A 25612-nucleotide genomic window follows, 5' to 3' on the forward strand; every position below is an offset into this window, starting at 1 on the left:
CATTTCCATATGTTCATCCTAACCATCCGATCTGAATGTTAGAGGGTTGATCCTAACCCTCTATCGATCGGAGGGTTAGGATCAACCTATGAAAATAATTTTTGGGTTACAACCTATTTAGGCTGTTGCCCATCTAATGGACAGTTTGGATCATCTTATGGTGCGGGCCATACTGTACTTGAGGAGTGCCCTCATCAAAATACAGTAGTGCTGATAACATTTCCCTTGTTTTACTATGTTTTTTTTGTTTTTGAACCAATACCATATTAAACTCAATTTTTCCCGTTCAGTTTTTTTACCCAATCACGTCTTGCTAACGATGATTCCTACCAACCGAACATTGTTTTTTCCCAAAATTCATTCAAGGCAATGATAAATTTCCACTCCTGTCGGATAATTCGCCCCACTGTAAACGAGAGTGCATGCGGACTTTGGTGCAAGAAATTTTTTATTTTACTAGTCAACACCCCCTTATTTATACAAACACCCCTCTAACTCCACACCATACGTGTGGCCCCTCTTCCCCCGCTCAAATCTCTATAAAACCCCTCCGCTTTCAAAGGAAATCTCCAGTCTCTCCTCTTCTCCTCCCTCCCTTTCCCTACACAGAGAGAGAGAGAGAGAGAGAGAGAGAGAGAGAGAGAGAGAGAGAAAACCCCAAATCTCAAATGGACATTCGCCCGAAAACCCACCGGCCGTCGGCCAAATCCCCTCCCGGGGACTCACCTCCATCTCAACCACAAGCCTCCGACGCACTCCTCCTCCCTCTCCGCCTAACAAACAAATTCTTCTTCCCTCTCTTCTTCCTCGCCGCGTATTTCTTAATGGGTCGTTGGAGAGAAAAAATCCGAACCTCAACCCCTCTCCACCTCGTCACATTCTCCGAACTCGTCGCCATTGTCTCCCTCCTCGCTTCCTTCATTTACCTCCTCGGCTTTTTCGGCATCGATTTCGTCCAATCCTTCATCTCGCGCCCACCTTCCTCTGATTCCTGGGATGATTTTCCCCTCCCCCCTAATCCCCCCCTCCCTACCCCCCTTAAACAAAATGAAACCCTAACCCTACAAACCCTAACCCTAGATGATGAGGAGATTGTCTCTGCTGTTGTATCTGGGTCTATTCCGTCTTATTCGCTTGAATCTAGAGTTGGTGATTGTAAAAGGGCTGTGGATGTTAGGAGAAAGGCGTTGGAGATTATGATTGGGAGGTGTTTGGATGGACTTCCTATTGAGGGTTTTGATTATGAGTCGATTTTAGGACAATGTTGTGAGATGCCAATTGGGTATGTGCAGATTCCGGTTGGGATTGCTGGGCCTTTGTTGTTGGATGAGAGGGAGTTTTTTGTGCCGATGGCCACTACGGAGGGGTGTTTGGTGGCTAGTACTAATAGGGGTTGTAAGGCGATTTTTGAGTCGGGTGGGGCGAGGAGTGTTTTGATGCGTGATGTGATGACTAGGGCTCCTGTTGTTAGGTTTGGGACCGCGAAGAGGGCTGCGGAGTTGAAGTTTTTTTTGGAAGATCCTATTAATTTTGATACCCTCAGTGTTATTTTTAACAGGTTTGTTTGGAATTCTTCTTGGTTTTTTTTTTTGGGTTTTCTTTTTTCATTTTTTAGGGTGTATTGATGGGTTGTTCTTTTGTAAATATAGGTTTGTAGTGGGATTTTGATATGTGCTTGTTAGTGGTGTATATGGGGTTATCATCTCGAATTGAACTGCTTGGAGGTTTGGTTGCCTCAAATCAACCTCTTTGCTATCATTTTCTTTGTTTATTTGTGTTACGGCCAATTAGGCACATCTTAGATTTGTAATTTTTTATTTTTTTTTGAATAGTGGGTTTTGATTCCTTGGGTTTCTTGCCATTTTCTTGGTTAATTTGGTTGTAAATTTTACGTCTTTTGTAAATTTTTATTATTATTGTTAATTGTTAAAATGTTGATGGATTGTTTATGGGGCTTTATTTTTGTCCTTTTTTTTTAATCGTTGAGGAATAGGTCATGTTTTCTCTCTCTGGTAAGATCATGAATTACCTTTCTTGGTAAAAATTCGAGAATTTTCTTTCATATATTTTCTGGATCTTTTATCAGTTTATGCATTTTAGTGACTTTTCTTTTCTTTCTCTTTTTTTGTGGTTCTTCCTGTCATTCTTTCTCAGGTTGTTACCATTTACTATATTTACTAATCTATTGTTATTGTTCTTTTGAGTGTTTTCTGAGTCTATTTTCTTGGTATAATGATGTGTATTTTCTAGTGATTTTCATTTCCATGATAGAATTTTCCTTTTTTTTTTCTCCTTTCCTTTTTTTGATTTTGTCTTGTTTTATGGGATGTAGATCTAGTAGATTTGCACGGCTTCAAGGGATTCAGTGCTCGATGGCGGGGAAGAATCTCTACATAAGATTTAGCTGCAGCACTGGAGATGCAATGGGGATGAACATGGTGTCCAAAGGCGTCCAGAACGTCTTGGATTTCCTTCAGACCGATTTTCCTGACATGGACATAATCAGCATCTCTGGTTAGATTTCATGTTTCTCATTTTTAATGAAACCACCTTCATTTTCCAATATAATTCTAACTCTAATTTGAAGGAATTCAAATTTACTATATTAGAAAATGTCAAAGGTGTGTTGTCTTCATCTGTCTATTCATGGATTCATGGAGTGAACTCATGTTCATTTGTCTTTTTATGGATTCAGAGAGCTATCATTGCAGTCTAAATTGGTTACTGTAATATTAATCCAGTTTGTTTGGTTTCTTAAAGTTTCTTCTTTCTTGGTGTGAAATTTAGGTTTTATCTTCCTTTTTCTCTCAATCAAGTTTCCATAGATAAAGAAGGTTTTAACTTTTAACATCTCCAATAGTCAAATGCACTTTACTCATTACCATTTTTGTGAACTTCCTCACTGTTATTATCAATTCATATTCTGGGCTGTCAAAATTCAACTATTTGACTCTTTTTTTTCTCCAAATTGGGCAGGCAATTTCTGTTCAGACAAGAAACCAGCTGCCGTTAATTGGATTGAAGGGCGTGGGAAATCAGTTGTTTGTGAGGCAATCATCAAGGAGGAGGTGGTGAGGAAGGTCCTAAAGACCAATGTTTCTGCACTGGTGGAGCTGAACATGCTCAAGAACCTTGCTGGGTCAGCTGTGGCTGGAGCTTTGGGGGGTTTCAATGCTCACGCAAGCAACATCGTCTCTGCGATCTTTATTGCTACTGGCCAAGATCCCGCGCAGAATGTAGAGAGCTCTCACTGCATCACCATGATGGAGGCTGTAAATGATGGAAAGGATCTCCACGTCTCTGTTACTATGCCTTCCATTGAGGTAACTCCTTCCTTCTATGACCCCCTCTCTCGATCTCCTTTACGCTAAATAACAAATCTCTGATTTTTTTAGTATTGGTTTTTGTTGTTTCGGGTGCATTTAAAGTTTTTTTTTTGTTGCATTAGAGTAAGCAAAGATTGATTTGTGATTTAATAAAATTTGACACTGATAGGATATTTATATTCATTCCATAGATGGGTTCAACAGAACCCTTCCTCTTTGTTTCTCTTAAACGTTTTCCTTTCTAGCATTTGTTTTTATTTTTTGGTGGGTGAGTCTTTTGGGTTTTACACCTACTTTTTCATATTTTGTATCTTTTTTGTGTTTGTCAAGCTTTCATTTTTCGTATCTTTTCTGGCTTTGTCAAGCTATGCTTTTCATTAGAATTTAGAAAGATCTATTTTGAGTTTTACACTTACTTTTTTTTTATTTTTCATATATGTTTCTCTTATCAAGCTATGATTTTCATTAGAATTGAGAAAGATTCGTTTGGCTTTCTACTTTTTATATGAAATTTTGATTTCAATATTTGATTTGCATCGGTGTCAAAACATGAATCAGAGAATTTAAAGCATCTTGTGATATTTTAATTCATGGCTGTTTGTTGTTACTATTCTGTTTCTCTTTCCCTAAAAGGTTGGTGTCTGGTAAAACAACAAGCATGCTTTCTGCCCCCATTCTCTTTTCCAAAACACTGGGTTCTGGTAAACCTGCAAGAATTCATATATTTTACTGAACTCTGCAAGAAACAGTCCAGAGCTAATTGTCCTTTCCTATATGAAAAGATAGTGTTATTCTGTCCTCTTCCACATATTTTAGCCGATCCATGCAAAGGATTGAAAATTAAAAATGACAAAATGCCTTTAGGCTAGTCTTTGAAAGAAAAAACAAGTGGTCCTTTCTTATTTCTTTTGAACCAAAGAAAAAAAAAATCACTCCCCTTTTTTAACCAGTGAGAATTATTCCTTTCAAGTGGGTGGAGTTGAACAGGCCCACAATCGGTTTTCACAATCTAAAATGAACAGGGCCTAAAAAATTTGCCTTTCAAGTGGGTGGAGTTGTTATTTCAGAAGAAACCAAAACCAACTAGTATTCTTCGCCTTTAATTATAACTTTTCATCTTTTTCTTACTGTTTTATTCCATTTCAGGTGGGTACTGTTGGGGGTGGGACCCAACTCGCTTCTCAGTCAGCTTGTTTGAATCTGCTTGGTGTGAAGGGTGCCAGCATGGAATCGCCCGGAGCAAATTCCCGGCTCCTCGCGACCATCATCGCCGGTTCTGTACTCGCGGGCGAGCTCTCTCTCATGTCTGCCCTTGCCGCGGGGCAGCTTGTAAAGAGCCACATGAAATATAATAGATCAAGCAAAGATGTATGCAAAGCTGCCTCGTGAAGAAAACCCACCTAGAGAGTAGCTTCCACAAGAAGAGGTAGACAAAAAATAAATAAAATCACAAGGACTATGTGAGGGACAGAAGGCGACAGAAAGAGAACAATGAAGCAGCAGCAATTTCCAAAGAAAACCTCAAGCAAAAAGCCCATTTTCACTTACTTTGACCTTATGGGGTTTTTCAGCTGTGAAAGATTTACCTTGCAGTCAAAGAGGAAAATAATAGTGGGGAGCCAAAAGCTGGTGCCCATGTGTCCATTTTCTTCCCACTTCTCAGCAACAGACCCTCCACTAGAGACCTGGATCTCGTGTCTCTTTGTTTTCATGTGATTAACCTTTCTCTTTCTTTTGTTCTCTTGCTTGTTTGTCTGTACTTGATTGGGTTTTTTAGCAATTTGGGGCCTTGTTACTCTCTTGTCATTTTGTATATGAACCATTCCAGAAATTTGTGTTCCATGTTGATGTCCTGTTTTTTTTTTTCCTGGGATTATATTAGATTAATACTATCTATGCATTTTGGATGTCAGTATGGTTTTAAAAGATGTTAGCTTTGATAATATGATATCATTTTTCTTAATTGTCCATTTCCAAGCAAAACACAGTCTAGAAACTTGTTTTTTACTTTCTGGGTGTCTGTTCTTTTTCTTCCTTTTTAAAGGCCAAGGGTGTAGCTACCATAACCTGGGCCTGTAAATTTGTTAATGGGTGTAAAACAAATTTTACACCCATTTTCCCACTATCTAGGCACAACTAGAAAGCTCTAGCACAGAAGAGGTCTTTCAGAAAGGTGATAACACACACATACACACGGGATGCTGTCCATTACCTTTTATCTCTATCATACAGATCGATTCATTACCAATAGAAAATATTATAAAACTCTATTTTAAACTCTTTCATTAGCTCATACACCTCATTGTGTATTAGATTTAGAACAGCTAACCAATGTCCTTAAATTAAGAGAAGGGGTGTAAATATCAGCAACCTCTATATACTGTGACAGGTTACCCACATGCAATTTCTTTATGCTGATCCTTTACAATTGAAGTTTTCAGAACTAATGTAAAACCTAAAAGCCCGAGACCTTAACTACTACACTGTTAAGCTCAATATTTCTTACAGAGAGGGTGGAATTAAAAGAAAAAAAAAGATTCATAATTTCAAGTTCTTTTCTTTCATGTTTTCTGTGAAATTTCTGATGAAATTGTGTTTCCTTCTTTTCTTTCATAGATAAACACTGCGCTTTTTTGTTGTTGTGGAGAATGGAAAAAATGAGAATGTAGTAGGACAAAATAAACTCTTTTTGCCCATTTCTATAAGTTAAGATTTTTTGGAGCGAATTAAGCGGAGTTTCTTCAAGCGATTCTATTCCGCCCACATTGCTTGATCTAGAAAACTGAGAATGAGATTCATTGAAGAACAAACCCTTGCATATTGGTGATCATAACCTCCCAAAAAGTTGGAGGAGAAACATTGCTAAGTGGGATTTCTCCATTGTCCTAGTTGTTCACGTGAGTTGTGGGGTAATGACAGACTATTTCAGATTCTTCATTGTTCTTCAGTCACCAGTCATGTGATCATAGTACCCACCCATGTGCTAAGATGACTCCACCTTGCCTTCCAAAATATAGATGTGGAATTGCTTTCAAATGGATTGTCTACAATTACCTTTCTTCTTTATGGTGGGTCATTTCTTGCACGATCTTATGGAGGCTGTTTGGTTTGCAGATAGTTGAACCAGGATATGGTCTTACTCAGAGAATTGATAGTAGAATTGATTTCTAAGGCATGCATTTACTGAACTTTCCCTTTGCAGTTCTCTAATGATTCATCATGTTCAATTTAATCCTCCAAAGAGGATGTTTAAGTACCCTGTTTGGATTACCAGAAAAACATTTCTTACGGAAATTTTTTCTTATGAATTTTTAATTTCCATAATTTAGAGAGAACTGATATTATTATGGCTTATTTAGAGGGATATTATTATAAATTGAAGGTTTTCTTCTTCTTTTTTTGATAAAAAATGAACTGGGGTGGTTCGAAGTTAAACTTTTTTTTTTTCACGTGTAACCAAAGAACGGTAAAGAAATTGTTGAAAAGAAAAGTTTTTTTTCCCAAAATTTTCAATAAAATTTCCTGCAGTCCAGACAGGGCCTAGTTGGTTTTCTTTTTCTCTTTTCTCACTTTTCCTTGTTGCATGTTGCATGTGTTAGCGATACAACAGCTACAATATTTCTATAAATTGAGAAACACGAAATGAAAAATGAAAAGGAAAAGATTATTAGATGTATTGGCACCCATAAATTTAGGCATTTTCCATCTTGTCGGTTGGTCTCATTTGATTTTTCTCTTTCAAACAAAGGACAATAAGCATGTCTAGATCAGAGTATCACATGATAAGAGAGCATTAAATATATGTAACCTTATATTAAATACTAAAATATCAAGAGATCTATCTATTCATATCTGCCAGAGTGCCACTGGGGCTGCAGGTCTATTTAATTTCCTAATGCTTGGAGCCTTGGAGCTTCTAGAAACACGTGGCAAACATTGATTGTGTCAAAATCAAGAGAAATTATAAAATCTGCATTGGATCCTTCCTACAAAAATTGCATTAGGAAAAAAACAGAAGGGGTGGAAATATTATTCTCCTTCAATAATATAGCATTATTGGGTCTTTTGCAATCTGTCGGATGTGTATATAGGGAAACTATGTATGGCCTTTTGCTACATTGATATCACATGTTGCCATTTGTGATGTTGCCATACATGTTGCCATTTGAAAATATCATTCTCCTTCAATAATAAAGCATTACTGGGTCTTTTGCAATCTGTCTATATGTGGTTGGGTATGGATGTGTATATAGGGAAAATATGTATGGCCTTTGCTACATTGATATCACATCTTGCCATTTGTGAGTTTTTAACACCGACAAGAGACCATAGTCACCCATAACCTTGTTTCTTAACTCTTGGATGAGATGTTAATGTAGGACTTTGTTAGCTTTACCTTGGACACAACCCACATAATCAAGAAGAATCTACAACACTAAATGGGCTTCACTCATTTATCTTCTGTTTCTGTGACGGATAGAGTACAATTAAGAGTTGTCCATTTGGTGTAGACAGGGTAAGAGTGGAAGACCACAACCAGATGTGGCTGAGAAATGGCCCTACATTTTTCTTGGGTGGGTGAGATAGCATTCAGGACTTAGGAAGTAGTGGCTCAAACTTCGACATACCTCTATTATTGGTGATTTGAAAATGAGTTATGTTAATAAAGTACAAGAGGAAGGGGTGTCTTATCATTTTTAGGGGTCATGTTGTTCTCACCAAGAGGAGGGGTGGTCTCTCTCTTGTGAACCCTCTTTGGTATATTTAGAAGAAGAAAACAAACTATTGGATTTCCAAGAATGAGAAAAAATAAGCCGAACTGTAAAAACGACACTCTAATCTTTATTCACGTCAACTTCTCTTTTATATACAGTAGTATTTTGTTTTACTTGGTAACAACCAGATAGATTCGAACTCTACTTTCTATTCTAGATAACTCTAAAGAAAAACCAAATTAAATAAGGACTTTCAGAGAGTCGGTGGTGACTCACGTTCACAATTCCCCCCCTCAACACCGACTCACCAAACTAACTACGATTCAAACCCAGCCATTATGAATCAACTCCGTCGGCCCGACCCCTCCGACGCCGTGCACGAGACATCAGTGACTCTAGCACTCCCCTTCAGCGTTAACTCTTCACAAGCCACGCTAAGTTCCTTCCAAAACTTCACAAACTTCATGTAGCTCAACCCTTTGAAAGCATCATGAAACTTCACTATCTCACCGTACCATGCTCTCGGAGCTTGATTCGGCCCATATAACATCTTCCGCAACTTGCACACGTATTGTGGATTCTTAGTACTCTCGAATCCCCTGGGTTGCTCCATGAAAATTTCTCGACCCAATTCACCATGCGAGAATGCATTTTTCACGTCCATCTGCCATAACTTCCATCCTTTACTTGCTGCCAGTGCAATCAACACGAACCGTTGTGATCTTTGCTACTGGACTAAACGTCTCATGAAAGTCAATCCCATATTGTTGGGAAAAACGTCGTGCCACTAGCCTCGCCTTGTATCGATCAATCGAACCGTCCGCCTTTTGCTTCCCCTTAAATACCCATCTACAAGAAATAGGCTTTACGTTTGGTGGAGGTGGGAAAAGATCCCACATTTCATTCTTCCTCAAGGCAGTGATCTCCTGGCCCATAGCGAATTGCCACTCCTTGATGTCTTTTGCCTCTTCAAAAGAAGTCGGCTCCTCCACCTTACGATTTTCTAAGACATTACAATCTTCCGTAAGTGTCTCTTGATCACCAACCAAATTTGTTTCACAATCATGACTCTTCACAATAGGAGATTCTGCAACATTCAGTGCAAAACAAACCTCCACCTCAAAATCATATTCCGTAGCAGTCTCTTCCACTGCCACATCACAAGCAAAAGAAGCTTGGATGTCCCATTCACCATCGTCATCATCCTCCTTGTCTTTGGATTCGATGACAACATTCCCATCATCGATCTCAATCCTACCGTGACAATTTCTTCTAATATGACCAGACTTGCCACATCGATAACAATAAAGTCACATTTTTCTTGTGATTTTTCATTGTTATTAGCCTGATCATCTCTCTTACAAGGTTTAAAATTTTGATTTCGGTACCTATTTCGGACCCCACCAAAATCCGAAATTTCGGTCCAAAATTTGGTATTAAGCTTCAAAATTTGGTTTTGAAATTTCGAAATTTCAAACCGAAATTCTGAAATTTCGGCCAAAATTTTGTAACAATTTTTTTAATAAAAAAATGCCATTAAAATGAAATTGGCGAATTTTTGAATTTCGGCGAATTTCGGTTTCAGTCCCCACCGAAATCCAAGATTTCGGATTTCGGTTGAAATTTAAAACCATGCTCTCTTATAGCCATCCCTTGGCTTCTTATTTTTCTGCCACTTCTGTTTTCTATTCACCGCAAGTGCTTCCTCACTCTCTTTCACATATAATCCGGCGATCTGTCTTGCTAACATCTCTTGATTAATCAAGAGATTCTCCAACTCCAGGAGAGACAGTTTCGTTGGCCAACCACGTATAGCGGTGATAAATCCGCTAAACTCAAGCATCAAGCCGCGGATAATCATTCTCCGCATTCGGCTTTCACTAATCTTAGACTCCTCGTCTAATTGAGATATCTCATTACACAAGTTTTTAGCTTTCATAAAGTAATTAGAAACAGATAAATTACCTTGTGTTAATGAGCTGATCTCGTTCTCCAAGAACTGCAACCGTGCATCATTCGCAAGTGAAAAGAGAGATGAAAGTGTCTCCTACGCTTCTTTCTGAGTTTTCGCATCTCTAATATGCTCAATCAACTCCTTATGTATTGACGCCTTCTATACGTATAACGCTTTTTCGGCAGGGATCTTCCACTTCCATAGCGCATCCACTCCTCCCTCGACTGGTGTTTTGGTGTCGTTGTCATTCACTATCTCCCATAGATCTGGCCTTGAAGATACGACTCCAAGCATGACTTCCAATAGATGTAATTGGTATTGTTAAGCTTTTCAACCCCCGCTAACATACCTACACTTTCCGCCATCTCTTCTTCCAACCTCGATATCTCCTCGAAGCAACCAAAGAACAAACCGGTACTCCCACTTCGATATCCCCCTCGAAGCAAATCTAAGAACAAACCGATATTCCGATCGAACACCTGCTTTGATACCACTTGTGAACCCTCTTTGATATATTTAGAAGAAGAAAACAAACTATTGGATTTCCAAGAGAGAGAGAACAAATGAGCCGAACTGTGAAAAAGGCACTCTATCTTTATTCACGTCAACTCCTCTTTTATATACAGTAGTATTTTGTTTTACTTGGTAACAACAAAGATAGATACGAACTGTACTTTCTATTCTACATAACTCTAAGGCTCTGTTCACTTGCGTTCCCGGGAAAGCAAATCCTTGGAAAACAGCCTTTTTTTCCCTTGACAAGACCTTGACAAGACAGAATTCTGGTGTTCACTTGCTTTCCCGGGAAAATAGAATTACACATGTGGAATTTCTACAATAAGTCAAAAAATGACATGGAAAAGCCCATCCCCCCCCCCCCTCTTCCCTCCAGGAATTTCATTTCCAACCAAAAACACTCGGATTTCGTTTCCTGGGAAAACTAGTGCAAAAAGAAGGGCAAGCAGTTTCCCTGGAAACCTTTTCCTGCACAAGTGAACAGTCCAAAAATAATCCGGGGAAATCTTTTCCTGCACAGATTCCCTGGATTTCTTTTCTTAATGCCACATCAGATTCCCGGGAAACATTTTCTTTTCCTTTCCTGGAAAAACAAGTGAACAGAGTCTAAAGAAAAACCAAATTAAATAAGGACTTTAAGAGAGTCGGTGGTGACTCACGTTCACATCTCTCTCTCATGAAAAAAGAACTCCAAGGTCTAGTATGGCTGTAATTTCTTTGAAAAAAGGGTGGATTTGTAATTTGAAAATTATTTTTTCATGAAACATGTGTTATGCAAACATTGGGAAACTCATTTGCCTTAAAATGTGTTACCCAAACATTGGGAAAGTCATTTACATGATAAATTCCCAGATAAATTTTCCCTACATACAAACAGCCACAGTTCTACCCTGTTTACATGATATGATCTGTCGATCTGAATGACAACCTTGAGAACACCTAGATAGGATGATCAAAGTTTTTTGTGCGTAAAATCTGGTTTCGGAGTTCTCCCAAGAAAAGCTAAAATGTTGATTCTGGGTGGTTTATCACTTTATCTTACACATGGGATTTCAATTCAAGATTGAACCGAAGACCGTGTGGGTCGCTTGATGATGTTCTATATGATCAATGGTCTTGATTTTATTTTAAAATTTTCCATGGAAAAAGGTTTCAAAGTCCTGTAGCATAGGAAAAATGATCGATTTTGGAAATATTCCCATGGGAAATGATATAGCCGAATATTGTTGGGAAAATGTAAAATTCGGTAACACTTGTGCTAATACAATAACAGGCCTACACAATTATTCAAGAGTTGTCTGGGCCCGCAAATGGGCCTATGTGGCCTGGTTCAAGTCAGGTGAAAATAGTTAGACTGTTAGATTCTCAATCAGACCTAATTTTGTGAGTAAACCCGGATCTAGTTGACTTAGGCCCACACGAAAGCTAAATTGGGCCTAAAGAATCTGTTGATCGAGCAGCCCATTTAAAAGGATAACCCCCACCAATTAATGGGCCTGGTTGTGAATGGCCCATGCTCCAAAATTTTAATGAAAAAAGCAAATTGTCTGATTCATGTCATGGATTGCTTATATTGAAATAGCCACATATTTAGATTCAGAGAACGACTTGGCAAAAATTCACTCATATAATCAATAATCAGAACTCCAGACAAATGCCATTGAGAACAACTGGATCGGATGATCTTAGTGTAGGGACTCTTAATAGGGTAGAACTCGTCCCTAAAAGCTAGCTGTTAGAAGGAGGGTGTCCATCCCTTATAAGCAAATCCACATCCATTGACTTTTCCTATGTGGGGCTATTTTTGCTTTCTCGTGGAACCCCCAACAATTAGCTCCTTAATCCATCGAGCCTCATTCATGGTTCTGCTAAGAAAATATAAGCAGCTGATTTTTGTAGTCCTTTATCATTATTCCTAAAAGTGACTTCGGCTATTGGTTCTCTTGAGGTAAGGAACATTTAGTCAACATTCATGCCATCCTTATTAACAAAAGAGAAAACAAATAGTTGGTGGCAAGATTCATGTGGGTTTTGGCCCAAGCCCATTGCTAATTAACTAGGCTTGGACCACATCTTGGGCTCAAACTTAGCTCAATGAGGTTATTAGACCTTGGGCCCACCAATCTGGTCCAGCAACACAGCCCATTGACAGTCCATACAACTTGCAGCAGAGAGAGAGAGAGAGAGATTATGCCCTGCGCCCCCGCCCCCCTGTCCCATTGTCTCATTGTTGGCAAGTTTTGGTCTGCCATAAAAAGGCAAGAAAGAAATTAACATACGTTTTTGAAGTACTCTATGAAGATATCGAATTTAAACTGTCATTGTTCTATGAAATGAAAAGAACTGTAAATAGGATTTCAAAAGATTTTGAAAGAAAGTTAGAAAGGTGGTGATTTTGCAAACTTTATGATTTTAAATTCATTCCTCAAAAAAAAAAATTTTAACACCCAGATATAAGCTTGTCACCCCTTAACTACTACTGCAATCGACTATTGAGAGGTCAATGTTGAGAAAAAATGAGGTGTTTATGTTGGGTAACAAGAATAAGGGGATTTGCTAGGGAATATTACGGAAAGCCATTTTGCAGGATTGAACTGCCGCCTCAGATGAATTGAATGGATAAGACAAAATCTGCTAAAATGTAAGCTTGTGTGGTTCTTCGCTCCTGCAAAAGTTAGCTGCGAAATAGATTTTGGCAAAAGTGCCTAGCAATCCCCAAGAATGTGTCATAAAATAAGGTCACGGTTGGAGGTGATTCTTTTGATTGGCAAAGGAAAAAAAAGAAGAAGCAAATGTCCTCACTTCAAGTGGTAACGAGACTCCTCTAGTAAAGGAAAGTTAGGGGCTCTAGTCCCATTGTTGTTAGGTCTTGGTTTGCCTAATCCGAAATAAATAATCAAAAGAAAAGAAGATGGCGAAGAGAAAAAGAATGATTAGGACATTTAGGCCATTTAGGGGCTGTTTGGATACGCAGATTTTAGAATTCAGGATTTCTTCAAAATTGTAGCTAAGAGACAAGAGAAGAAGCAGACCAGCCGTCGTTTTTTACTCATTTTTGACTTCCCGCCCTTCTTCCCGTCAGCAAGAGAGTAGTATATCCTCTCATATTTCCAGGTTTTAGAAATCTTAGGATGCAAGAGAGATTTTTAAAACCTGATTTTCTCTCTTAAAACGCTGTCAGAACAGCATACAACAACTTGATCATGAACCCTCTTTTAAACTGTTTTTAAACTAAAACCTTGGATTCTAAAATCCATGTACCCAAACGGCCCCTTATGGCCTCTTCGTTTCAGCTTGTGTACAACCCATGATGAGGCTCCTTTAATTTTGGTCCAATAATATAAGTATGTGGGTCACCACTTGATGGATCAGAGGCTTAGGATCATTCAATCAAGGTATTCTCAACTACATTTGTCTGGACTTATGGTTGCTGTTCAGATCAATGAATCCAATCATTTAAACAAGATAGAAGTAGGGTTTACTAGATGTCTTTTAGGAAGGGACGTAAAAGTGACTTCTTTTTCAGCATTTTCCATTACAAAAATGCTCATATGGGTTGTATAGCTTATCATAAATTAGAGGCTCCTAGTAATCCCAATCCCACTACCATGTTTTGACAACAAGACAAACTCACTTGTCTTTTATAATAACTAGCGGTCCCAGGTTATTACAATTTTCAAATCGCTTTATGAGGTGGAAGCTAAGGCGGTATTCTACAGTTCAAGAAAACAAGTGGTGATTGTCTTCACAAGGTTATTATTGAAAGGGATTCCTTAAATGTTATCCGGTGGCTTAAGGGGGAGTGACGCCTTCTTGGAGATTCTTGCCGTTCATATGAGATCCACGAGATTATATCAGGGTCATCGGCTGTCTTGCAACATGTGAGGAGGGAGGCCAATGAGAAGGCTGATCTGTTAGCCAAGAGGGGTGTGAATAGTGACTCTTTAAATGGTTTGATTATCTTCCCCCTTGATCAACCATGTCTTGTTATGCAAGGTTTAAAATTTCAGTTTCGGTACCGGTTTCGGACCTTGAAATTTCGAAATTTCGACTGAAATTTGGTACAAAAAAAACAATATTTTATTCATTATTAAATTTCGGTGAAATATTAAATTAATATTAAAAAAACAGATTTTTTGTGTCAAATTTCGGAAAAACAGAAATTTCGGCCGAAATAAATGACCATTTCGGTTTTGTGTGGTTTCAGTGTCGGTCTCCACCGAAATCCATGTTTTTATGTTGATGTTGTGTATTTTCAGTTTCTGCTTTCTTATCTTGTAATCTGTTCTATTGGGCTGTCCCACCTAGGGCTTCCCTTTCCATTCTAATATGATTCACCATTTTCAAAAAAAAAAAAAAAAATTTGTCTTGTTATCAACATATGATAGTGCGGATATTAGTAGCCAATTAAAAGAGTATTTTAACAATTTCGCACTGTTCGGAGTAAAATTGGCCTCTCCAATAAAAGCAAGACACTTGGCACCTAGCTTAAATAAGAAACCAAACTTACCTCTTGGATAACAAGAGCAGGAACAATTCTCCACCTCCACGGATTAGCAACACCAGACAAATAGTAAAGTACCTCAAAAGGGAAGTCCCTATCAAGCACGGCCACATTCCTAAAAGCTTGATGGTTCAATATAGAAACCAGTTTTCATGAGGAAACACAGTACTCATCTAGATAAACATGGAAACTAACTCCATAGGCGGTCGACCAATAAGGAAAGTCTCTCATTGGAGCAAGTATCATAAACTACTTTGGACTCCTCTAAAAATAGACCTACACATCTTCAATCATGCACTCACAAGCATTGTTATTCTGTTCTCCTATTACTTGGATTTCTTACTTGTGTGCTGATTTCTAACTTAAGCGTTGGAGTGTTCACCTGAAATCTAAACTCCGGGACCCTAACGCGTTTTCTTTGAGCAGGACAAGCACAAATCGAAGCTCTACCAGGCATCAACCCTTGAAGCGGATTTCAGCACCAACAGGTAGTTTGATTTCTTACAAATAAAAAAATTAACAATTTTTTACAGGGCAATGCTAAACTGAAGGGCATCCTTGCAAAACACAATCAAGGGTCGCCCCCGTTACATAATCTAACCAAAGTGCATTTATTATTCATTTAATTATATATTTTCTGTGCCATTATAAATGCACTTTGGTGAGATTGTTGTTCAAGGGAGGCATATTTATAGCTGTTTTATTTTTATTTTTTTGGGCATGGGGGGCCTTTAGTTTAGCATTCCTAAATTTATAAGCATGATTTAGTATAAATTATAAGGCACGTGGCTACCACTATGGGAATATTAAATTAAATTAAATTAATTAACCCAATGGTTTGCGTTTCATTAAAGTTAACGAGGGGGCGCACTCAGCCGCTCACGCGATTCTCCACATTCCCACGTCATCACCTGGAAAAAATAAAAGTAAAGAAGAAATAAATTAATAAATAAAACACCGGGGCCCATGTACTGCATGGGCCAAAGTCCAACATCGTCACATCGCTTGGTCTGGGCCCCACCCACGCGCAGCCCAACCCTACTTCTTGCTATTCCCCATATATGGTCTCCACACAAAGTCCAGTATTTTATCCCCGATTTCAAAATATAATCCAAACCGTTCATTTGGTGGGCCACAAATGTAGATAGATTGTACCAATCATCACTATTGGATGATCAATCTCCGATTTGCAGAGGGAATGCACATTATAGAAACATGTATAGATCAGAGGGTTATATAGAGATGACTTACGGGTACAGCCTATTTACGATGTGGCCCAACAAAGGAACGGTTTGGATCATCCTTTGAAGTAGGCCCCACTGTATTTCTAGAGAAATAATGGACTTCACAAGCACATGACATATACTTAAAACACATTACTATTCAAATAAAATAATCAGGGGGATTAGATTATGATAAGCCAAATTTAAGGTCTTGGAGTTAAGGTTATACCCGATTAGATTAGACGTAATCAAAGTTATCGGCGAGGTGGGCCACTAGGTTATTGAGATTCAAGTTGCTTATACTAGAAAAATGAATAATGATATCAACATGGTTATTTTTTTTAAGAATTAATGAACAACTAAACCCTCTTGGAACAGAATTATCTTGTTAGCTGCAACATTGGGATCACTTGAACATGGTACCTGTTAAGAAAGCACCATTGGAGAAGAACATATATCAATCTCTGTGTACACATGGTTAGTTAGATTCTCTCCATATATCAGTACTTAATTAAAAGCAATTTTCATTCAAAACCCTCTACACCTTTGGACGTCTAGCGCTTGAAGCCTAGAAAATAAAAAAATTTAGCAACTTCCGTGCTAAAAATCAACTCTCAATTAATTGATTCTCCCACAACTGCGTGCTTCCTTTTGTCATCATTTTCTTCAATTACCATAGTTAAGTGCCATGTTTGTCCTCTTAAGGATGTTCTATTAAAAAAAAGCCACTTCGTAGTCCTCAAGTGAATCATTTAGAATTGGGGTTTATTATATTCCATGGAGGAATGTTATGTAACCAGGTTTAATGAATGAATCGTGATTGTTAGTGCAAGAGAGGGTAATAGAAACAAGTAGATAAACATGATAATATATATCAAGTACTACGGTAAGAATTGTAAAGACTCTTTTATGTCATGCGTTAGTTTGTCCGCTATTTGTTCGAATCGAGAGATCTCTCAATCTCTTACAAAATAGGGTCCACCTCAATGTTCAGCCAACTACATGATAAGTGTTGAGATAATCCGTCGGGCAAAGCAATCCGATCGTGCACAAATTAATCTGGAAAGTAAAACTAGTAAATTAAGCCACAAGATGAACACCAAGATTTTACGTGGTTTGGCCAAATCTACTCCACGGGGGAGAAACACGATCTTCCACTATGAGAAAAACAATATACAAGGATTACAATGGATTTAACCCAAAACCCGCAACCCTTTCCTTGCTTCCCAAACCAAAACCGTACAAGAGTAAACTGAGAGAAACCCACAAGAGAAAACCCAAGAAAAACTCCAAGAGAAAGCTCCAAGAGGAACCCAAGAAAAACCCAAAGAAAATCCACTTTCTTCTTCTTCTCTCTCCCTCTTTCTCTCTCTTTTTTTTCTCTCTCTCTTCTCTCTCCTCAAGTTGACGTTCTCTCGCGCACAAGAGAGAATGCCAACTCTCTTTTTACACTAGGGTTTTCCAAAAACCGAAAGAGCATCTTGCGTATTTACCTTTTGCCTTCCCACCGACTGTGGTGGAAAATAAGGCAACTTTCCAACAATCTCCCCCTCCACGTGGAAGCAACGTGGACAATCTCGCCTATCCACACGGGTGCAACGTGGGAACTACAAGATTTACCCCGAGGGATTATTCCGTCCTCGCAGGCATTATCGGGGTTACTGAGATCCTCCTCGAGAGACATTCCGCCCTTGGAAGCAAACCGGGGTTACCATGCCCTAGCTCTGATACCATTTGTAGGGAACTAAACCGGGTAGAACTCACCCCTAAAAGCTAGCTGTTAGAGGGAGGGTGCCCATTCCCTTAGAACCCCATCCACATGCATCTCACATGTCCGATGTGGAAATATTGCTTTTGCATGGAACCCCAATAATAAGATGCAAGAAACATAAACACACAAAGGAAAAAATATAAGAGTCACATAGTTTAGCAGTGTTCCTACATCCACAGGAGAAGATAATTTCACTATTTCGATATTAAGGCTACAAACTCTCTTTTCGACCAACGTCTGCATTGTGCACATTGGTCTGCTTGAGTGATGAATCACTACCATAATACAATATCCCTGTCAAGCACCATTATTTTACTGCTCACAACGTGTGTTTATATAAAAGAGTGTTATAGTCAATTTAATATCCATAATACTCTTTGCCTTTTCCTGGTTCCAATACTCGTCCAAAACAATCTACTAAGTATCTACAATGCAAACTTTCAAGTTTGCAAGCTAGTTACTAATCCTTTTAATATGATCGGAAAAGTTGTTTATGTTAGTCATGTCATGATATTTCGCTTTTCATCCACCTAAAAAACATCAACCTCATAGACTTTTATTTAAATCTGAGATTTTCTGATATAAAATGGGACTTAGCTGGGGGGATACTTGGGTTGGCTGAGATAAGACATTATTAAAAAGATTTAAATAAAAGTCATCTATGTAAACTAGGGCCTTTCAAATGAGTGCTTTGGAGCTCATTGTGGGGGATTGAAATTTTAGAAGCCAGTGATTTTCATCCCTTATGCCCAAAAAGGGTCAACCTTTAATTTGAATAGAAGAATGAAAACAAGTATAAATAGTATATGAGTTGAGATATTTTTTTATGCAATTTCTAACATATCTTCATCTTCCAATTTTTTGAACTTTTAATTGGCTGATGATGGCTTCTTGTGGACTGCAACAGCCAATGAGAGAAATTTTAAACACATACGGATCAAACTAAGGGGTGTAAGTAGGTAAATCTAGAATCAGAGCATTCAAGACTCGTTCAATACATAAATCTAGACTGCTATGATCATACAATATGCCTAATCAATACTATTATATGGATCTAATGAAATTTATCTGACTATGCAAGTTATCTAAAATACAAAAAAAAAAAAAAAAAAAAAAAAAAAAGATCATATAGAACTTGTCTTGATCGCTTGAGTCTGATGACCATCTGGGTTGGATGGGGAAGATATCATTAAGGTCAATTATATGGCAGTAAATTCCAACCCCTTTATCGACCGAAAAAAAATGTTACTGTTTCACCTGTAACCTAACTCTTATCAGCTTAATTAATTACTAGTCCTGATGTAGTTAATTTAAAGCACCCTTTATTGATCAATTGGTCAATGGATATATATAATAATTTCAATTTAAGATTAAAGGTTGCTAACATAAGATCTTACAAGTTACAATGTGTACTTTGTCGTGATTTGTGAAAACATCAGTCTAGGATCGAATGAATAACGGAGAAATTATAAGGTATTTTGATCGAAAACACAAGAAATTTAAGTGGTTCAATATAGACCGGAGAAATTATAAGGTATTTTGATCGAAAACACAAGAAATTTAAGTGGTTCAATATAGACCAGAGAAATTATAAGGTATTTTGATCGAAAACACAAGAAATTTATGTGGTTCAATATAGACCGGAGAAATTAGAAGGTATTTTGATCGAAAACACAAGAAATTTAAGTGGTTCAATATAGACCAGAGAAATTATAAGGTATTTTGATCGAAAACACAAGAAATTTATGTGGTTCAATATAGACCATGGGCAGACGCGATCAAAGAGCTCCTGCCATGCAAAGATTACTAGTTGAGAAAATTGTCTATATGTAGGACCTTACATAAAATCTCAACCCTAATCCCAATGCAAAGTTAATTTCACCCAAAAATTATGTGATTTCATGCCATATAAATACTCTTATTCTGTGCTTCGAGGGCGAAGCACCCCCTCCTCCGGAACTACTGCCTCCCATCTAAGCAACCATTAGAGATTTTGGATTATATGGGCATAGGAATATGCATGGGATAGAATAGAATTTGAGACATAAATATGACATTCTAAAGAGATTGTGGAGGCAAACTTACTGGCCTCATAGTTGATGGGCCGTGTTTGAGATGCAATTATAACCGTTAGATGTACGTGGTTAACAAAGCATGCATCTTTGCTACGTACCGGGGCCACCGACTTGCCATGAAAATAATACAATTTTTGCACCCCTTTCTTTGGTGCAGTGCCAGTAGATGTCAAGGGAAGTGATATATTCACCCACTTTTTAACTTGGGACAGCCACCCTCCACTGTATTTGTGACTTCCCTTTTATACTAGAGGCGGCTATCCCGAGAAAAAAAAAGTGGCAAAAATATCATTTCCCGATGTCTAATTAAATATTGTCATCGCTCCATAACAGAGTGGGCCGCACCCGGGCTACCACATTAATCGTCAAGATCTACCGGAATGGTGGGCCCTTGCTGATGAGGCTGGTAGTGTTGGGACCCAGGCGGAACTCACCCTCAAAAGCTAGCCATTAAGGAGAGGATGCCCGAATCCCTCTAAGCCCATCCACATCCTCCAACCTTTTTGATTTGGGATCTTTGCTTTCACGTGTAACCTCAACAATCCCCCCCACGCAGAAGTAACATGGATAATCTCACCCCTCCACGGAGCGGCAACGTGGGAACTACGAGGTCTTCTCCGAGGGAATTTCACTGTCCTCGAAGTCAAACCGGGGTTACCACACCCTTGCTTTGATACCACTTGTAGGGACCCGGGTGGAACTACCCGTAAAAGCTAGCCGTTGATGGGAGGATGCCCAAATCCTTATAAACCCATCCACATCTTTCAACTTTTCTGATGTGGGCTTTTGCGTAGAACTCCAACAATCTTCCCCTCCATGCAGAAGCAACGTGGACAATCTCGCCGCTCCACATAGCAGCAACATGGGAACTACGAGATCTTCTCTTAAGGAATTTCACCATCCTTGGAGGCACACCTAGGGTTACTAAGATCTTCCACAAGGGACTTTTCCATCATCGAAAGGGCTTTGATACCACTTGTTGGAATCAGGGTAGAACTCACTCTAAAACAGCTAGCCGTTAAGGTGAGGGTGCCCCAATCCTTATAAGCCCATCCACATCCTCAAACCTTTCCTATGTCGAACCTTTCCTATTCGGGATCTTTACTTTCATGTAAGCCAGGTAGAACTAAGTGGGACCCACATTTTCGCCTTAGGTGGGGACAATCAGGAATTTTATTGTCCTACAGCCGGACAGGACAGTCTGCCGCGAAACTGCGGGGGTTTGGGCTCCCGCTAAAATTTAGATAAGATTGCGCAAGTACCGATGCCTGGCATCATCCACGTGTCTGACAGCTGTCAAGTCAGGTTTGACTTGTTGACCGCACGTGATGGAGGAAAGAGAAAGTGAGCCGGGAAGGGTGGGAGAGACTAAAACCTGTGTTTTTCTGGAATTGGCACAGGTTCATTTCGGTATATCTGTAATTCTGTAAAATAAGATAATCTTATCAGAAAGAGGAAAGATTTATCCACCCAAACCTACTATTCAGCTCAAACCTAGATAGCCCAAACCAAGAGGTGCAACTCGGGTCGGGTTAAGGGCAACCTTAGCCCAAACCAAGATAGAATTCCCAAAATCCATAGAGTTTAAAAATCATAATTTAATTAAGGGACTGTACGTTTGAGATTATGACAACCGACTGAGAGCTTGAGCCCCAATCCTATTATTCAACTCAAAATTACATTGAAATTTGAGTCTAATAATAGGCTTAGGGCTTACAACTGGTTGTCATAATCATGGTTTAAAATTTCGACCGAAATCCGAAATTTCGGATGCCGGTGGGGAGCGAATCCGAAAATTTCTGAAATTCAATTTTTCGCCATTTACCAAATTTCGGTTTAATGACATTATTTATTAAAAAAATAAAGTGTTACAAAATTTCGGAATTTCGGTCCGAATTTGGGTCCGGAATTTCGAACCAAATTACCAAATTTCGGTTTTTGGCGGGGTCCGAAACGGTTATCGAAACCGAAATTTTAAACCTTGGTCATAATATGAAAGGAACGGGGCTTTAGGGATAGATTCGGGTTGCCCAAGGCCTCAATCCTAACCACGCAAACCTAATCCAAAATTAAATTGGGTTAGTTTTTTCCAACTCCACCCGAGGAAAAGCCAACTGAACCTAGCCAAAACCAGGTTAGTGTTGAGCCTGGCCCAAATTGCACCCTTTGGTGGTCATTAACTAAGATCAAGAATTTACGGGCAACATCTTATAAAAAGTTTACTAAGAACTTATGGGCAATATCACTACAATTTGATTTATCAGTTTTTAATTGGTAATACACCGGTAGGCAATATTAAAAATAATAAATATAATAATATAATATTTTCATAAAGTTAATAATAATTAGTAAATTCTGAGAATTTATCTTGATCAAAGGTAAAACGTGACCATAATACTTATATGAATAAGCCTATAAAATTTATTTTCATACAATTGGAGTCATATCTATAATATGTACTAAACTTGAATCTTTACTCAGTAATTCATTTTTTTTCATGAAATTTTTATACTGAAAAACTTTTTACTTGAAACTTTTTTCTATATGGTGGATTTTTTTACAGTTCGTGTGTATCAAGGGTGAGGCCTACCATTTTACTCTACATGATTTAATAGGGTGAGACCCATCATTTTTATGCTCACTAATGTGCGGGGCTACCCTTTTACACCACGTTGTCTCCACCTAAAACCAGGCATAGGGTGGGCCACCATTTTACACATGTTTTGATGAGGGTGGGTGGGGCCCACCATTTGTACATCATGTTTTGATGTAGTGGGTCCACCATCTCCACCAAACCCATACATAGGGTGGGCCCACCATTTACGCGCCTAATATTTTGAAGCGGTGAGTCCCACCATTTTACACCTCATGTTTTGATGTGGTGGGGCCCACTGAATGATCGTCGCAATATGATAGCAGGCAAATAGAATAGATAGAGGTTGTGGCTCGAGGCCTATTGTCCCTCTTTTTGACATAGTTTCCCAAGCGATTAGATATGAAGGTGGGGGGTGAAAAGAGGGGATTTTTGAAGAGATAGGTGGTTAGATATCCCGTTGTCCCACATCTTTCCGAGCCTTTATAGGACTGCTAGACATAAAAATGTGAGGGTATAGGAGTGTTTCCCGTGCGTAGGGGGGAGGGTGATGTGGGGTTAGAGTTGTCTAGGAAACTTACAGACTCTGAGCTTATTTGTTGTTATACTAACTTTCTTGCAGATTGGAAGAGATATAAATTCCTTTGGATCATCCAAACTGTAGACTTTGGGCACCAGAATCATATTCTCTGTTAAATTGTTGTTCAATTTTATAATTCAAAAAAATAATAAAATTGTTGTTTAATTTTTTGGGCAATCCTTTAGTTTAATCTTTTTCTTAGCATGCATATTGTTTGGAGAGAACTTATATGATGCCCGACCGTGAAAACGTAAAGGGCGGAGAGAGAGAACCATCTCTCCCTTGATTTTTAATCGAAGAGAAAGTCATGTTTTTTACTTTCCTTGGTTCAAAAACCAAGGCAGCAGGTTTTGTCCTTCCGCCCTTTACATTTTTACGGTCGGGCATCATATAATTTCTCATGATTGGAAACCCCTTGTCCTTGTCCTGCTAAGAATTTAAGCTTTTACCGGGAGTCTTAACAGTATTAACACACATGATAGGATGAAAGATCATCATCTTCAATTGGCAAATAAGTATTGTTGGATTTTTTAATCATTTAAAGCTTTTAATGCTTTGCCTTTAAAGCTTTTTCATTTGTCTTATGTGAATCAAATTTCAAACGGTTGAAATTTCATCATTACTATGCAATCTTAAATGCCTTTTGAATATTTTATACGTTTTTTTTTGTCTTTATTTTGCAAACGTTGTGTGCATTAAGAGAGAGAGACGTTGAAGAATGTTAATATATATACACATCAACAGTGTATACAAGACAAGCTCTCTTTCCTCTTACACACGTTTTCCTCTGCTTGAATGTTCTATTCATTCTATTCTTGAGTACTATTTTGAAAGTTTCAATCTTTTCAAAGCTCTGCAAGTTTCTCTTTTAAGTGGGCAATTTGTTCGGCATCAACCGTTGTTCGCAAGGTCCGAGCCGGTGCGTGCACATTGTTAAAGACAAGTATAGTGGTGTTGTATCCTGGAGATAGGTTGCAAGTGAACCTGATTGCATACTGTGGAACCCGATCCGAGAGAGGCCGGGGGACGTGCCCCCACTCAAGTCTCAGGATCATCCACGTGAAGGAGAGCTCCGCCAAGGAACTCTCGAAAGAGTGCCCCTCACAGCATGAGCGGCGATGTGAAGTGAGATACCTCTCGATTCGGGGACCAGCCCGGATTCGAGACGCACCTCGAACAAAGAAAGAGTCGCCATCCAAGGAAGTGGGCCCTGGATCCCATGCTGTGCTCTGTCGCAACAGATAACCAGAGATATAAAGGGTCCGTGCCTGATGACGAATGAGGAAGGGGTTAGGCGCCCCCAATTCGCCCAAGTGCGAGCACCTGGTCTCTTACGCCATTTATTATTAACTTTGAAGAATTTTGGGCGAAAATCATGTGAAATGGGAACGAGCATCCCCGAGAAAACGTCTATCTAAGCATGCATGACCCGGGGATGGGCAAAAGAAAATAGACATCCAAATCCTAACTCACCGCATCTACTCCTAACCCATCACATCTAGGAAAGCAGTAACATCCGCATGCACAGCTACAGCTAAACAAGCAATATCAGATATGGTAAGCGAAAAGCAGTAAATAGCCACAGCTAAGCATGTGAAACTAAGCGCACAAATAATAAGCAATCTGAAAGTAAACACACAAGGAACCAAAGACAAACACACGATAAACAAAAGATGTGAGGAAAGAAATGAATCGATAAATCGACGGTACATGAGGACCGAGAATACCAGGGAAAATAAAAGGGAGCATACGATAGGCTCAGGGAGTCTAATGAATCAAACTCAACAATCCTGATCCGCTGAAGATCGGATAGGTCTCACGATCGTCATAGCCTATCGTTGGGCTCAGCGAGGACAATCCCTGCGAAGGGGCCACGCTACGTCGTCGCCCGTCCCAAAACGCGATAAAAACGTCGGAAAATCGATAAAACCGGCAAACCACGATGAAAACCGGAAATGGAATGAAAAGAGGGCTCCGAGTGACCTGGCAATCACCGTCCTTGCCCATTTTGGTTTTTTTGTATTTTTGGGAAAAGCTTGAAAGATATTTTTGGATATTGGAAATTTTTGGAAATTGTGGAAATATTGGAAATTGTGGAAATATTTACAAAAATGGTGGCGAAAAGAGTGGAAAAAATAATGGTGACTGCACTCAGGATGCCAGCAGCACGCCTGAGCTGCCTACGTACCCCTCAGCTAGGGATCAAGCCATCCGTAGTTCGGACAACAAGGTGATAAATATTTGTAAAATGGTGTAAAAATTATGTGTAAAAAAAGAGGTGATGAAAAAAATGGTGACTGAACTCAATGTGCCAGCAGCACGCCTGAGCTGCCTACGTACCCCTCAGCTAGGGAT

At 39.0% G+C, this 25612-nt stretch overlaps 1 protein-coding gene and 1 pseudogene across 6 annotated transcripts in view; both read left to right on the top strand.

Moving 5' to 3' along the window:
- Positions 1-564: 564 nt before the first annotated feature.
- LOC143850464 (3-hydroxy-3-methylglutaryl-coenzyme A reductase 1-like) lies at positions 565-5238 on the top strand. The gene is made up of 4 exons (XM_077359716.1): positions 565-1558; positions 2333-2514; positions 2977-3323; positions 4473-5238. Exons 1-4 carry the CDS (start codon positions 669-671, stop codon positions 4713-4715), a joined length of 1662 nt encoding a protein of 553 aa, XP_077215831.1. The 5' UTR covers positions 565-668; the 3' UTR covers positions 4716-5238.
- An 8968-nt stretch (positions 5239-14206) lies between these two features.
- The window catches only part of LOC143850471 (AT-hook motif nuclear-localized protein 25 pseudogene), a 35255-nt pseudogene continuing 23849 nt past the window's right edge, over positions 14207-25612 (top strand). For 3 of the 5 annotated variants that reach the window (XR_013235993.1, XR_013235992.1, XR_013235990.1), the window contains exons 1-2: positions 14207-14462; positions 15442-15503. The product of XR_013235993.1 is annotated as an AT-hook motif nuclear-localized protein 25 pseudogene, transcript variant X4 (transcript). Of the gene's footprint in view, positions 14463-15441; positions 15504-16616; positions 16716-25612 lie in introns of all 5 variants that reach the window. The other 2 variants (XR_013235994.1, XR_013235991.1) reach the window with 1 other exon arrangement.

This window comes from Tasmannia lanceolata, unplaced genomic scaffold (genome assembly GCF_043159265.1).
Source record: "Tasmannia lanceolata isolate RefF3 unplaced genomic scaffold, GAP_Taslan_0.1 ptg000003l, whole genome shotgun sequence".
NCBI classification, from domain to species: Eukaryota; Viridiplantae; Streptophyta; class Magnoliopsida; order Canellales; family Winteraceae; genus Tasmannia; species Tasmannia lanceolata.

Bases quoted from the DNA above. Each gene is read 5' to 3' on its own strand.
- LOC143850464 (XM_077359716.1), top strand. From the start codon at position 669: ATGGACATTCGCCCGAAAACCCACCGGCCGTCGGCCAAATCCCCTCCC. The intron at 1,559-2,332 runs GTTTGTTTGGAA...TATGGGATGTAG, and splicing joins CTCAGTGTTATTTTTAACAG to ATCTAGTAGATTTGCACGGC. The intron at 3,324-4,472 runs GTAACTCCTTCC...ATTCCATTTCAG, and splicing joins TTACTATGCCTTCCATTGAG to GTGGGTACTGTTGGGGGTGG.